This window comes from Ruditapes philippinarum, unplaced genomic scaffold (genome assembly GCF_026571515.1).
Source record: "Ruditapes philippinarum isolate M1 unplaced genomic scaffold, ASM2657151v2 ctg5425_1_1_1_1, whole genome shotgun sequence".
Lineage (NCBI taxonomy): Eukaryota > Metazoa > Mollusca > Bivalvia > Venerida > Veneridae > Ruditapes > Ruditapes philippinarum.
This window is the reverse complement of record NW_026854953.1, coordinates 63,841-79,896: the sequence shown is the minus strand read 5'-3', so window position 1 is coordinate 79,896 and position 16,056 is coordinate 63,841. Positions and strand designations below refer to the sequence as shown.

The window sequence follows — 16,056 nt, the reverse complement described above, 5'->3', positions numbered from 1 at the left end:
TCTCTGGGTCATCTATGTACGGCACCCATTTTTGTTGTTTATGATCGTACACCCATGTTGTGTTTTGAAAGTAAAGGAGCAAAGATCATTCTTACTGTATTTTTAGCTCACCTGTCACAAAGTGACAGGGTGAGCTTTTGTGATCGCTTTTCGTCCGGCGTCCGTCCGTCGTCCGTCCGTCGTCCGTAAACTTTTGCTTCAAATGACATCTCCTCATAAACCACTAAGCCAATTAATCCAAACTTCACAGGAATGTTCCTTTGGTGGTCACCTTTAAAAATTGTTCAAAGAATTTAATTCCATGCAGAACTCTGGTTGCCATGGCAACCGAAAGAAAAAACTTTAAATATTTTCTTTTAAAGAACTCAAAGAGCTAGAGCTAAGATATTTAGCATGAAACATGTTCTAATGGGTGTCTACTAAGTTTGTTCAAATAAAAGCCCTTGGGTCAAAATTGGCCCCGCTCCAGGGGGTCATTGATTTTCCCTATATGCATATGGTAAAAACTGAAAAAATCTTCTTTTAAAGAACCCAAAGAGCTAGAGCTAAGATATTTAGCATGAAACATCTTCTAGTGAGTGTCTACCAAGTTTGTTCAAATATAAGCCCTCGGGTCAAAATTAGCCCCGCCCCAGGGGGTTATTGATTTTCCCTATATGCATATAGTAAAAACTTAAAACAATCTTCTTTTAAAGAACACAAAGAGCTAGAGCTAAGATATTTAGCATGAAACATGTTCTAATGGGTGTCTACTAAGTTTGTTCAAATAAAAGCACTGGGGTCAAAATTGGCCCCGCCCCGGGGGTCATTGATTTTCCTGATATGTGTATAGCAAAAACTTAAAAAACCTTCTTTGAAAAAATCCCAAATAGCTAGAGTTTAGATATTAAGCATGAAACATCTTCTAGTGAGTGTCTACAAAGTTTGTTCCAATTAAAGCCCTGGGGCCAAAATTGGCCCCGCCCCGGGGGTCATTGATTTCCTTATATGTATAGCAAAAACTTAAAAATCTTCTTTGAAAAAAAACCAAATAGCTAGAGTTTAGATATTAAGCATGAAACATCTTCTAATAAGTGTCTACAAAAATTGTTGAAATAAAAGCCCTACGGTGAAAACTGGCCCCGCCCCAGGGGTGTCATTGTTTTTAACTATATGTGTATAAAATCTTCTTTTAAAAAACCCAATGAGCTAGAGCTTAGATGTTTAGCATGAAACATCTTCTTATGGGTTTCTACCAAGTTTGTTCAAATAAAAGCCCTTGGGTTAAAATTAACTCTGCCGGGGGGGGGGGGAGAAGGTCATTGTTTTTCCTTATGTGTGTATAGCAAAAACTTAACATCATGAAACATCTTCTAATGGGTGTCTTAATTCCAAGTTTGTTCAAATAAAAGCCCTGGGGTTTAAACTGGCCCCGCTTCGGGGGCCTATATACAGGTGAGCGACCTCAGGGCCATCATGGCTCTCTTGTTTTATTCTTCATCTGATATGTGATCTTCATCGTCATCATCCTTATTATTCTCACCATTACAATCCTTGATGTCGTGATTGGGCCATAACGCCTAAAACAGGTCTTTTCTAAGTTTAACGGCTTGTCAGATAGATTCTTCAATGGTCATGTTGTGCTGATGTCTAAGTTTCTTCGCTGACTGGAGAATTTGTTGCTGAGTTGGGTCCTCTTGTAATGCGTAAAAGTCAATCAAAAACTGGGCATAATTTTGTCTCATCTTCTTTCTTAAATGTGGCAGCGCATCATTAGCAGTGCGAGCATAAGCCTCATCAAAAGAGTACTCTTGATCTATGTAACTGTTTAGCCCGTCTTTAAATTGTTCTTTACAAAACTGTCGTAAAGGTTTCTGAAATCTTCTATCCCATATGTCATGACGTTTGCGTTCTTCTTTGAGCTCTTCTTTTATACGCTTACCAGGAGGTCCAATAAAGAAATCTTGTCTCTTTACACCTCTATCATCACCCTCTATATGCTCTTTATCAGTATCATCATCTGCATCTTCATCATCATCATTTTCATCATCATCATCATCGTCATTTATCGTCGTGTCAGACGAATTACCTTCACCGTGTAACTGGTTCTCCGGAGGTATATCCATCCGTTTTCTAAGTTCTGGATTACTGGCCTCAAAAATGTCATTACGTAAACGATTATGTTCAGGTTTACTGGATTTTAGATCTATTACCAAATAACCGTAAGGTTTCGACGTAGCTTGTTGGAACCGTTTCGTAAAAATGGCACTGGATGTGGGATATATTCTTTTGGCCAATGTCGCTACTTGCTGTCTGTTGATAGGATTATTGAACAATACCAGGTACTGGGTATTCAAAGCGATGTCCCTGCAAGCTTTTCCTTGAGGAAATACATTCTGGGTGAGATAGATGATGGATACGTTTCTGTGATGGCTGCCTTTAGTAAAAAGATCGGCAATTCTCTGTTCGCATTTGGCTTCATCAAATCGTCAAAAACAATCAGGTTCCTTTTGCTGGCGTTGATGTACTCGGGATTATTCAAGTAGTCGGGGATACCGTGTACAAATTCTATCCAAGGTATTTTACGCTGAAGTTCGTCATACAGATGTTGCCATTGTCCGAAACACCATATGATGCGTTCAGGCGGCTGACGTACTAGGTTAGATAACAGCAGTGTTCTGGTCCATTCCGTTTTTCCACTACCACTGGGTCCGGAAACAACCATGGAAAAAGGGTGCTGAAATGTCATCTTTTCTGAAGTTTTCCCTTGAGTTACTTCTTGTAATAGAGAATTACTTTTAACTGTGTCGTAACTGCTATGCATATAACGTTCATGTCTTCGCATGTTGTCAAGCCTAGAGAACACCTGATTACATACAGAACACTTATTCATTTTAGTAGCAAGATTTATAAAAGCTGAACAAATCTGCCTTCTTACAAGTTTATTTAACGATTCTTACGTTTGCAGATACAGGAAAAAACTTCCTCTCCTTCTCCTTCTCCACCTCCTCCTTCTACACCACCTCCTCCTTCTTTTCCTCCTCCACCTTCTCCACCTCCTCCACTCCTCCTCCACCTCCTCCACATCCTCCTTCTCCTACACCTCCTCCTCCTCCTCACTTGTTTTATGTATTTTTACACATTGCAAGGAACGGTTGTCCAGCCTGCTTTCGAGTCAATCAGAATACTTCTTATCAGTGACCAATCAGAACGCTTTTTTTACTCCATTTATTACGATCAACCGTAGCGATTCTTTCATTGCCGATTTAGATAGCGAGGAGTAAAGAATGGGGGTCAGCTAATTTTAGTTATTTTCATGATTTTTACGCATGAGTGATTTCACTTGCGGTTTGTTAGTTCCAGCTTATAGCATTTGTCAAGACCTTTAGTTTGATATGCAACATGCCCATGTTATGTCCAGAAATTAGCGGAGAATCGTCATTTTACGCATGAGTGATTTTGACTTCCAGTATGAACTTTACCATCAGCAGCGTCTGAAAGTACTCTTGAATACCTTTAATTTGATACCAAGATTGATTAAATCGGCTCATAAATAGGACGCCATACTTGTTTGAATATTTTCAAACAATTTAGTGCAATAACACTTTATCTAGCATCGGTGGTAAAAATACACTAAGTCTATATCTGTAATATCTCAGTAACTCATAATGATAGACCCAAAAACCTATACATTTTCTGAATCTACTCATCGAGATCTTTTTAACGGTATTTAAATTGAAGGGTTTTGTAAACTTTGAAAATTTGGGTTTAAAAATCGCTGTTCCGTAATAACTCTGTAACAGTTGAAAATCGAATCGACAATCGGGGGTGTAAATTAAAGGTATTGAACTGTTCTTCCAATTGGTAGTCAACAATTAAAAATCATATCGTATTCGGTTGCTCTAGTAACCAAAATATATATTTTTACGCATGAGTGATTTTGACTTTCAGTATGAGCTTTACTATCGACAGCGTCTGAATGTACTCGTCAAGACCTTCAATTTGATACCAAACATGACTATGTTTTGTTCATAAACGAAAAAGTTATGCGCGTTTTTCCGCATGAGTGATTTTGTCTGCCATATTGAAACTCTCCTATCTCAGAAACAGTAAAAGATATATTCATATAATAATACATTTTCTGTATCTACTGGCAGAGATCTTTCAAACGGCATATAAATCTAAGGGTTTAAAAAAATGGTTTAAAACCGCTAATGGGCCATAACTCGAAAACGGCTAAAAATCGAATCGAGAACCTAGCGTTTATTTTGAAGCATTCTGTCAGGTCTATCATTTGATGCGAAAAAAATCAAAACGTACATCGTAAAATGTTGCACAAAAGACGAAAAACGCTTTTTCTATTGTATTTTTGTTCGGTTTTAGTTACCATTAATAATAGTTTTTTTTTATAATTTTGCACATTCGTGATGATCAGTTTTCAAAACATGTGGGCATTTCATTTCCAAAATGAGTTTAAAATTATGTCGGATAGACGGATAAACTTTGACAGTTGAATGGAGCATTGTCCGCATATCCGTCCCTTAATAAACATACGCCAGACCAAGTGGCTACTTTAAAGGGATTAACTTTAACATTTCAATAAGCCATTGTTAGTGCATCCGTCCCTAAATAAACACACGCTAGACATTGTGGCGACTTTAAGGGGATTAACTTTAACAGTTAAATAGGTTATTGTTAATGCATCCGCTCTTAAATAAATAGACGCTCGACTATGTGACTATGATCACGTTCGGTGCACTCGTGACCAAATCTAAATATAGCCAATAAAGTCATAGCTCCGAGCATGCGCATTAAGTGAGTATACACTTATGCAGTCATTTGGATTCGGGTCGCCGAGGAGTCAATAAGTAATATTTTTTATTGAATGTATAAATAAGAATTTATTATAAACATATTAAAAATATAATCAAGCCGTTTTACTTTATTCGAACAATAATTTTATTAATTAATATGTGTAGTTAAGCACGTATTTATACAAAGGTTATCTGTAGTTATAATAATGGTGATTATCTCCCCGTCTAGGGTCGAGGACCTGACCTTCAATGTCCGCGATTTAAGCCCTAAGATCGTGTATACGAGTCAGCTCCGTAAACTTCCGGGAGATATTTTTTATTTCTATTTATAACGTGATGATGTCATTCTTAAAAAATAATCCAAAATGGCCGCCGTGCGTCTGTTATTCAACACGGCCGCCGCGCATGTGTAGTAAGGTCATTTCTTCTATGCAAATGAGTTACTAATTATAGAAAACATAATGGCCGCCACGCATGTGTAGTGAGGTCATTTCTTCTATGCAAATGAGTTACTATTTATAGAAAACAAAATGGCCGCTGCGCATGCGCAGTCATGACGCTAAAGAGGCCCCTATACTACTATACATTACCACTTTTTGAATATAGATCTAAAGTTGTTGTTCTGTCGTGATACATTACCACTTTTTGAATATAGATCTAAAGTTATTGTTCTGTCGTGATACAATACCACTTTTCGAATATAAATCTAAAGTTATTGTTCTGCCGTGATATAATATCTTTTTTAGAATATTGATCTAATGTTATTGTTCTGCCGTGATAAAATACCACTTTTGGGATATAGATCTAAAGTTATTTTTCTGTCGTGATACATTGCCACTTTTGAATATAGATCTGAAGTTGTTGTTCTGTCGTGTTAAAATATCACTTTTATAATATAGATCTAAAGTTATGTTGTGTTATAATATCACTTTTAGAATAGAGTTATTGTTCTGTCGTGTTATAATACCTCTTTTACAATATAGATCTTAAGTTAAAGTTCTGTCGTGTTATAATATCACTTTAAGAAAATAGATATAAAATTATAGTTCTGTCGTGTTATAATACCACTTTTAGAATATAGATCTAAAGTTATAGTTCTGCCGTGATATCATAGTGATACATTACCACTTTTTGAATATAGATCTAAAGTTATTGTTCTGTCGTGATACATTACCACTTTAAGAATATTAATCTAAAGTTATTGTTCTGTCGTGATATAATACCACTTTTGAAATATAGATCTTAAAGTGAAACATTACCACTTTTGAAATATATGTCTTAAGTTATTGTTCTGTAGTGATATAATATCACTTTTAGAATATAGATCTAAAGTTATTGTTCTGTTGTGATAAAATACCACTTTTGGAATATAGATCTGAAGGTATTGTTCTGTCGTGATATAATATCACTTTTGGAATATAGATCTTAAAGTGATACATTACCTCTTTTGAAATATAGATCTAAAGTTATTGTTCTGTCGTGATACATTACCACGTTTGGAATATAGATCTAAAGTTATAGTTCTTTGAGTTAAGATGTGTTATATTTTGTCGTGTTATATTATCACTTTTGGAATATATGTCTGTTGATAAAAGTTTTATCGTTATACCGGTATATTATCACTTTCGGGGAAGCTATGGTGAAACCATCTTACATTATAACCATTCGGTGTTGAAATTCACTGCAGAAAGGTTAAAATGTTAACAATGCATTTAGACCTCAATAATCTAAAAGAAATTAAAAGAAAACATAACTGAATTCTCAAAAATAAATAAGGTACAATTTCTATTTACTTTATTTACTTTGTGCTCAAAATATAATCTTACCTTAGTAAGAAGTACATATGATCGGCAATACTTCCTTGTCTTAAGAGATAAGACCCATATTTTGCACTTTCTTTCTTCAAAGCAACAACTAACAACTTCTTCTGTTTGATAGGCCATGTTTTAAACAAAGTGTTTTCCTCGACAAACTTGGTTTTCAGATTATATTCCATCTCGAGAACGTCCTTCACAGATCTGTTGTACAGATTGCGGTCAATAATAACGAGATCTGTATCTCCGTCAGCAACTACTGTCGCTGTACGTATACAGTCCTCTTTTAGTAGAGCAACTTCTCCAAAGCATTTGCCCTCTCCTATATAGCAGAAAAAAATACGTAAGTAAGCTTTTGTGCCTTAACGGGCGAATAAACCCTCATTAAACACAGAATACATATATACGGACACTATTATACTTTCATTTTCAAAGTAAATACTTTATGAAGATTTTGAGCGATACATGTTCAATTAATGATGTTTGATATTGTATATGTGTATGGTAAAATGCTTTACCTCCTGTCCACACATACTGTCCTAGTTCAGACCTGTCAAAGTCAGGACCATTACATGCTGCATTTACTTGCTTCAGCACATCCGCCGGATTATCTTTCTGATCATGTATAACATACACGGACACAGACCCTCTTAGTATGATATATAATCTGTTAAATAAACACAAATTAAACGAATCAACAGCTACACCATAAAAATACTCATTTCTGCGGGCTCATATAGTGCAAGTTTTGCTAAAAGAACTGGGTGTTATGTTTCTGCGTACTTATATTTCTGCGGCGACGAAACCTTATCAATGAAGTGTTTCATTTCTGTGGTTCTTCGTCCATTGAAACAATTTACGACAAGTTTTTTTATTTACATTTAATTGGCAGATTGTTGATAATTTGTTTCAATGAAGACCTGGTGTGATATTGTCAAATCTGAAATGATTAGTTAGTTAACTATTAAGACTATTTATCCAAGCATTAGTTTCTATTAGAAGTATAAACAAGGTAAGCCATGGTTGAATGAATAGTTCTCGGGGCATTGAAAACTCGGCAGCTGAACAAAAGTGGTAATGTACTCAAAGAGTTATGATATCATAGCTTCACTTTTGTTCAGCTGCCGAGTAAGATCTTTAGCATAGAAATGTCTGTTTAAGAAAGCTATTTGGTAGAAATGTTCAGCGTTGCGCATTAAGCTCAAGATCGGCTGTATCTTTTATAACCAGTTTTAAAAAATGTATAAGTAAATTAGGTATCTCTATATCGATAATAAAATGATTCTTATGCAAGTAGGCCAAGAGGACTTGTTAATGTTAACAATGGTATTAGTGATAAAGGTGTTGAAAATGATACAACTTTAAATGTAAACAGAAGCCACCACCAAGATGAAGCCACGCTCGACATTTTCTTATTTCTAAATCAAAAACATCGGAGAAAGAATAATGCATTAAATAATTCTACAGGAAATCACTTTTCTTATAAAGAAATATAATTGAAATTTCATATTTGATCTTAACAGACATGGTGATAAACAGATTAAGGGTCATACTTGAATTATTCAACATGTCGGGGTTGTCAGAATTGTGGATTTATTCCAGTATGAAACAAATCTGTCCATTATATGACGAAGTTACGGTTATTTAAGCAAAATATAAAAATGACTATGACAGTAAACTGTAATAATACAACACAACATGTCAGTTTTTCTACATCCAAGTATAAATAAAAACTGTTAAACATGATGAAATTATCGGCAAAATCCAACAATTTCACCTTGAGGGCAATATCATTTTAAGGTCGATGTATTATGTAAATAATTAAACATATACATGTATGTTGTATAATATGTGGCGTTTAGTCCAATTGTGAATCTAATCCGTAAATAAGTTATGGCAATTTAAACTAAATTTAATAATTTGACATAGGCTGTGAAGGTCATTTAAAGATCTATCTTTCTTTCTTTTCTGTCAAAGCCATCCTAAAGTAGATAGACAAGCTCATATTTGAATTAATCAACATGTCGGTTTTGTCATTAAAGTTCTTTTGTTATCAATGAGTCAATTCCGTAAATAAATAACAAAGGGCTAAATTCAATCATTTGACCTTGGCGGTCATAATCATTCATCATGTCAGTTGTGTCATAAGTGTCCTTTTTGTCCAAGAATGAATTAATTCTGTAAATAAATAACGAAAAATGACAATTTCACAATAATCTGACTTTGGCGGTAAACGGCATTGTTCCATTTTCAAAACGTCGGTTCTGTGAAAAAAAATATGTGTTCAGGTCTAAATTAAATCACAAAAATAACGAAGTTATAACAATTTAAGCTAAATCCAATAATTTGACATTGACTGCCAATGTCATCTAAGAGTCATATTTGAAATATTCATCATGTTGTTTTGTCGGAATGTTTTAAGTGGTTTTATTGTATGACTGACATTACAACTGGCAGTAGGGATTACCTGTCACCACTGTCACCTTGTTTAATAAGTACATCATCCTTCTTCTTTCTCTCATACTCACAATGACGTATAACGTCTGCAACGATCTCTGAAATATATAAACATTAGCAACTTGATTTGATTACTCTGAAACTGAAACTGTTTTATTTGCTTAAACGCCTATTTCTACATATAATACATATTCAATGGCGTTGTACAATATCACATCAGAACATTAAAAGTAATAAATAAATGTAGTTTAAGAATAATAAAACAATTAATTCTAAATCTAAATCTAAAACATGGTATCACAAATAAAAGAAAGTAATGTTATTTAAAATAATTAAAAATATGGCTATATTATTAAAGGACATGGTAAAAGACATGCAAATGTTACTTGGATAATAATTACATTGTAAAATCAGATATTCATCACAGTTAATGCGCAGAAAAAACATTGTCTCTTAGTTTCTACACTTTACTGACTTTGACTAAAAAAGATTAAAATAGTCTCTGAAGAAATGAGTCTTCAAGTGTTTCTTGAAACTATCAACTGATGAGCATTGTCTGATATTTAATGGAAGATCATTCCAGAGTTTCGGGCCGATTGTACTGAAACTTCTGTCACTGAAAGTTTTACACTTATTAAAAGGCACTTCATAACTGTCAACTGAAAATGATGATGATCTCAGAGAACGTTTTTGAACTTTAGGTGTAAGCAGGTCGGTCAAATAAGTTGGTGCATTTCCAACGTGACAGTTGTACATATATACAAGAATCTTGAATTATATTCTGGCATTGATGGGCAGCCAGTGTAGATCGTATAGCGCCTGCTTAGAACTGTCACTTTTCCTACGATTCAATACTAGTTTGGCACACATGTTTTGAATTCGCTGTAGTTTTGCAATATCACAGTTTGAAATACCATACAGAATCACGTTGCAATAGTCTAAGTGAGAAATAACGAGTGAGAGTACAAGAGTTTCTGTTGCATCTTGTGTGAGGAATTTGCGAATATTTTTTATGCGAAAAAAGCTCAACATAGCTGTTCGACACTTTATCTTGATGTGATGTTTGAAAGTCAGATTTTCGTCCAAATATGCCCCTAAATATCTGATCGTATTTTGTCGTTTGATCTTATCACCACAGATGTTAATTTCATCTTTAGACAGTTTACGCAACTGAGGAGCACTTCCGAAAATTATGTGTTCAGTTTTTGAAGAATTCATTTTTAATTTATTACTGTTCATCCAATCATTTGCTTGTGTTGCGAACTCTTCTAGTTCCGCAATGGATTCGGCCTCGAGAGCGGGTGTAGGTTTGAAACATTTGCTGGCAGTATGATCGTCGGCGAAGCCGTACACGGAGATGGTAGGGGTAACAATGTCAAATATGGTCCCTGCATACGCGAGGTAGAGCCACGGCCCTAAACAGCTTCCTTGGGGGACACTGCACGTAAGATCACGCGCTGACGACATTATATTGTTCACACTTACGCGACAACTCCTGGGTCGCAGGTACGAGTCCGACCAGTCGAGTGCAACTCCACAGATACCATACTGACGATTGAGAACGTCGAGAAGGATGTCGTGATCGACGGTATCGAACGCTGCACTTAAGTCCAGCGCTCATTAATACTGATGATATTTGTACTGTGTGGCCAATTATATCCTGCATTAACATTTTAAAAAATTAACGGCTATTTTAAAAAAGATTTATTTGAAATATCGTTCAGCTGAAATATTGACCATTAATTATATCATAAACTATAAATGTGACCTTTTCTTTAGTCGACCAAAAACCTTAAGTTGTGACCATTACTTTAGCATATGTAATTATTTGCATGTAACCTTTACTTTAGTTGAAATGTCAGCCATAAATATTTAAACGTTATTTTCTCCCCCCCTCCCCCAACAAAAAAAACCCCCAAAAAAACCAGATGAAAACCTTATATTGGACTCGCCTCGTTCAATATAGGTTTGCAGCTTTGTTCTCACAATCATGGAAGATAATATGGTGCGAACGATGGATGTTCATTGGTTACAGTTTTTACTTAATTATTTATATCTTTATCTATTTATTTTGGATAGATGATGGGTTAGCCGCACACACCGAAACCTTATGAAGTTCCAGCTTTAGTGGTGGAGGAAGACCTTTGTGCATTATTTCAGGCACAATCCGGTGTAACGTTGTAAACTGACCCCCATGAAATAATGACACCCGGTCAATATTTTATATAAAATAATGACCCCCACGGTAATAATATAATGACACCCCTACACGTACAAAAATGACCCTCACATAGAATAGTAACCCGCTGTAGAATAAAGACCCCGCAACATAAACTATAAAAGCCTTTACTGGACTCTTTCAAAGATACACTGTCAATATAATTATCCTCAGATGAGAAATATGGTAATGTCACCTGTCTGTGCATGTGTCCGTGAAACAATTTGAGCAAATCTTTTTTTTTACATTATTTGAATGTATTGTTATAGCTACTATAATCGAAGCCTAGCCTCAGTCTGAAGGATAATATAAATGGATTTGATCTATACATAAAGAGTAATAGCATTTTTCTACAAATGACAACGGCAAGGGATATGTCATTCGACTGCAACCCTTGTTTGTTCTTAATTTTGACTTACAATTTTTATGCTCAAAGGATATATAACTATCAGGTTGTCCATTTCATCACTTCGTCTAATTCTGGAGGTATATACATGATATATGAGTATCTTATTGGTTACAAAATATAAAGGATATTTGACACCACTTCCATAGCTGACATTAAACATAGTCCTTTTCTATGCATCAATCGTCTTTTACAATCCAGAAAATGAATTATTTTACCGTCAATTGCATTTTTTTAAATGAGACCATGAGCCATTTTTTTAAATCTCGGACCAGATCGCCGTTTCCAATTTGACACTGCACACACGAGGAGGAAGGGACAAACTTCGAAATATCAACAACAACATCAACCAAAGTCGGTTTAGCTGCATTTTTAAAAGATGCGTTATGTTACCGCAATTTGAAGAAAAGTGAACATGTATAAAAATATTTTGCCAGACCGACGCTTTATAATCGAAAAATTAAGAAAATATATTACACTGATAGTTAGTACAACTTTTCATCATTTTATGCGACTTAGATATTTTATTTTTCTTTAAATAGCATATGGCTTTTTGTACAATTAATGACATATTGATGTAACTGGAGAAAAAGGTTTATTTGCTTAGTTGCTTAGTGCATTTATTGCAAAAAACAACATTCGAGAATGTTCGTGAAGTTGGCAGCCTAGCAGCCTGAAGTTGGCAGTCTAGCAGCCTAAAGAAAACTAAGGATAATACAAACATGAAAACGTCGGAAATGAATCGGTAGCATATACTTAGACCATTCCACGTCTTATTTCAGTATCGCGATCTTTATTTTTTAAAATATTGAACTTTTTTTTTTGACAATTCGTAATTTGTGAAGTAGCAGCCTGGCAGCCCAGAAGCCTTAGGAAAACTAAGGATAATACAAACATGAAAACCGTCGGAAAAGAATCGGTAGCACATACTTAAACCATTCCACGTCTTATTTCAGTTTCGCGATCTTTATTTTTTTTTAAATATTGAACATAGATGGAGCACAATGCTAGATGGAGTACAATGCTAGATGGAGTACAATGCTAGATGGAGGACAATGCTAGATAGAGTACAATGCTAGGTGGAGGACAATGCTAGATGGAGGATGGAGTACAATGCTAGATGTAGTTCAATGCTAGGTGGAGGACAATGCTAGATGGAGGATGGAGTACCATGCTAGATGGAGTACCATGCTAGATGGAGTACAATTCTAGATGGAGGACAATGCTAGATGGAGTACAATAATAGATGGAGTACAATGCTTGATGGAGTACAATGCGATGGAGTACAATGCTAGATGGAGTACAATGCTAGGTGGAGGACAATGCTAGATGGAGGATGGAGTACAATGCTGGATGGAGTACAATGCTAGATGGAGTACAATGCTGAGTACAATGCTAGATGGAGTACAATGCTAGATGGAGTACAATGCTAGATGGAGGACAATGCTAGATGGAGGACAATGCTAGATGGAGTACAATGCTAGATGGAGTACAATGCTAGATGGAGTACAATGCTAGATGGAGTACAATGCTAGATGGAGTACAATGCTTGATGGAGTACAATGCTTGATGGAGTACAATGCTAGATGGAGTACAATGCTAGATGGAGTACAATGCTAGATGGAGGACATTTCATACGGATTTTTCTTTAGAAATGAAAATGAGGCAAAATTGATAAGTTGGATCTAAAAATGGTTGTTAATTGAACATCACAGTCGCCAAAATCCGCAATAAATGTAGAAAGTATAAGACATTATAATAAAATCTGTAATCAAAATGTTTTAGCACAAACAAAATAGAAAGCATCTTTTAAACAATATCCAAGTGTTCTATTAATCCAGGAGGATAATAGATGTCTAGTAATGTCTAGTAAAGCCGTTGCATTGATGATTTGTTATACATGTATATTTGATTATCCTCATATAGTTGGAAAAGCTTCTTAATATGGCAATTCAATGTTTATTTACATGTTACATGTCATCTGTTTTATCATATAATTTATGTGCGTTTTATAATTATAATATACCCCATCTAATGCATTATGAATTCATAGAACAAAATAGTAATCAAGTTACAATTTGACACGACTGTTCAAGATATTTACTGATCGTCATGAATATGTACGTTTTTTAACTCTTCAAACAATATACCCTTACTACAAAATCAATAGTAAATTAGTATTTTTTTTAACTGCAAAAAGTTTAAATATGAACTATGTCCAAGCTTGAACAAAATTTACCAATACATATTTCTTTGTATAGTCAGTATTACCGTTTGATATATGGAGAGAATGAAATTTTTGTTGTTTCAATTTTCGTAACTATTTTTACAGCGCGACAATAAATCGATTTTAGTGATTTGGTTATTTCGCTGACTTCACAATGTGGGTTGTTACTAAAGCGGCTTGCCCTAATAACAATTTGACATATAAAACTTTCCTGTATAATATGTTACTCTAAGTTATGCTCCCTTTTATTCTGTGCTTTCAGCACTTTGATATATATACTATGTAGGAGCTATAAAGTCCAACGTAGGAATTACAAACTTCTATTCAGATTTTTTTCTATCTCCTACAAAGGAGATACAGAGTCCTAATTTTTTTTCCATATCCTACATAGGAGTTATACACTCCTAAATAGGCCTTTTTATCTCCAACATAGCAATTATAGTCATAATATATTATGTACGTGTTATTAGTCGCCGGTAGAAACCGGCGACTATATTTGTAACAGTTTAATATTATACCTATGGTAGGAGAAGCCCTTAAAATCTGAACATAAAAGCAAATCAAATACTGAACCATTAAAGACCACACTCATGATAACTTTGCTCAATGAAATGAAATATACACATATTGACATCTAAAAAAGCAACATTATAATAATATAATATAAACTATAGACAAGAGTTCGTGAATGCAAAAAACAATTATAACAAGATCAAACGTATACAAAAGTATAAGTATAATTTAAAAGAAAAAAACAATCTTAATATTTTAAGCAAATCTCAGCCTCGTCAATTTTGGAAAAAAAAAATAAAGAACAATACTCTAAATCTCAGCCAACAGCAGAAAATCTTGATATTGACGAGTTGTATAATTTTTTCAAAAGTTTATATTGTTCAGATAATACACATTTGATAGATGAGGAACTCAGTGGTAATTATGATGAAGACCTTGATTGTAAAATAACTATGTCAGAAATAAAAGAAGCGATCTATTCACAAAATGATAATAAAAGTAGTGGTCCTGATACACTAATCGCGGAAATATACAAACACTCATTTCCATTTATTTCACAGATAATACTAAAATTATTTAACAGAATTTTTGAATCTGGAGAATACCCAACATCCTGGGGGTCAGGAATCATAGTACCAATTTTTAAGGGAGGGGACATTAATGAAGCAAAAAATTACAGAGGGATAACACTTATAAATATCATTGCAAAAATATATTCTCAAGTCTTACTAAATCGTCTTACAAAATGGTCTACCAAATATAACAAATCATCTATAATCAATATGGATTCCAGAAGGGAAAATCAACAGTCGACTGTATTTTTCTTCTACAAGCTATTATTAATAAAACATTATGCTCTCGTAAAAAGCTATACTGTGCATTCATAGATTTTGAAAAATGCTTTGACAAATTAGAAAGGTCATTTATATTTCAAAAACTTGTTAACGAAAGGGCAGGTTCTAAATTCATTAAAGCTATCCAATGTATGTATAGTACTGTTAAAGCAGCTGTAAGATATAATAAATGCGTTTCACCCTTTTTTGAATCAAACATCGGCGCAAAACAGGGAGATCCCAGCTCCAGTCTATTATTTTTATTCTTTGTAAATGATATATTAAACAGTTTCGACGATAATATTGGCGACATTTTTACTCTCGATGAACTAAAGTTCTTCATACTTCTTTTTGCCGATGATGCCGTACTTTTTGCACATTCGCCGGAAGCGCTACAGTCATTACTTAATGATCTTCAAAATTATTGCAATAGTTGGAATTTAAATGTTAACACTAACAAAACAAAAATCATGATTTTCGAACAAGGTCGTCATACTGCATACACTTTTCTTTTTAATAATATCCCACTCGAAGTAGTGACATCATTCAAATATCTAGGAATTACTTTATTCAAAAACGGTCACATGCATCGTACACAAAAGAAGCAAATATAAGAAAACAAATACTAGAATCGGCATTTTTTATTAGGTAAAATAGGAAAAATCATGGATTTATATTACTATAATATAAATCCGTGGAAAAATGCAGAGTTTTGCTTATTCTAAAATTATTAAAGAATTAAGATATTAATCATTAATCTAATACTCGTAGCACTTTGGTGGATAGATTCATGAC

General features: G+C 34.3%; 1 protein-coding gene across 5 annotated transcripts in view; it reads right to left on the bottom strand.

Annotated features, from left to right (window-relative positions):
* LOC132741585 (cAMP-dependent protein kinase type II-alpha regulatory subunit-like) overlaps positions 1-16,056 on the bottom strand; it is a 90,029-nt gene that overhangs the window by 19,677 nt on the left and 54,296 nt on the right. For all 5 annotated transcript variants that reach the window (XM_060729785.1, XM_060729786.1, XM_060729787.1 and 2 more), the window contains 3 exons: positions 9,075-9,162; positions 7,126-7,274; positions 6,620-6,929 (listed from right to left, as the gene is read on the bottom strand). In XM_060729785.1, the coding sequence (XP_060585768.1) occupies positions 6,620-6,929; positions 7,126-7,274; positions 9,075-9,162 (547 nt within the window). The remainder of the gene's footprint in view (positions 1-6,619; positions 6,930-7,125; positions 7,275-9,074; positions 9,163-16,056) is intronic.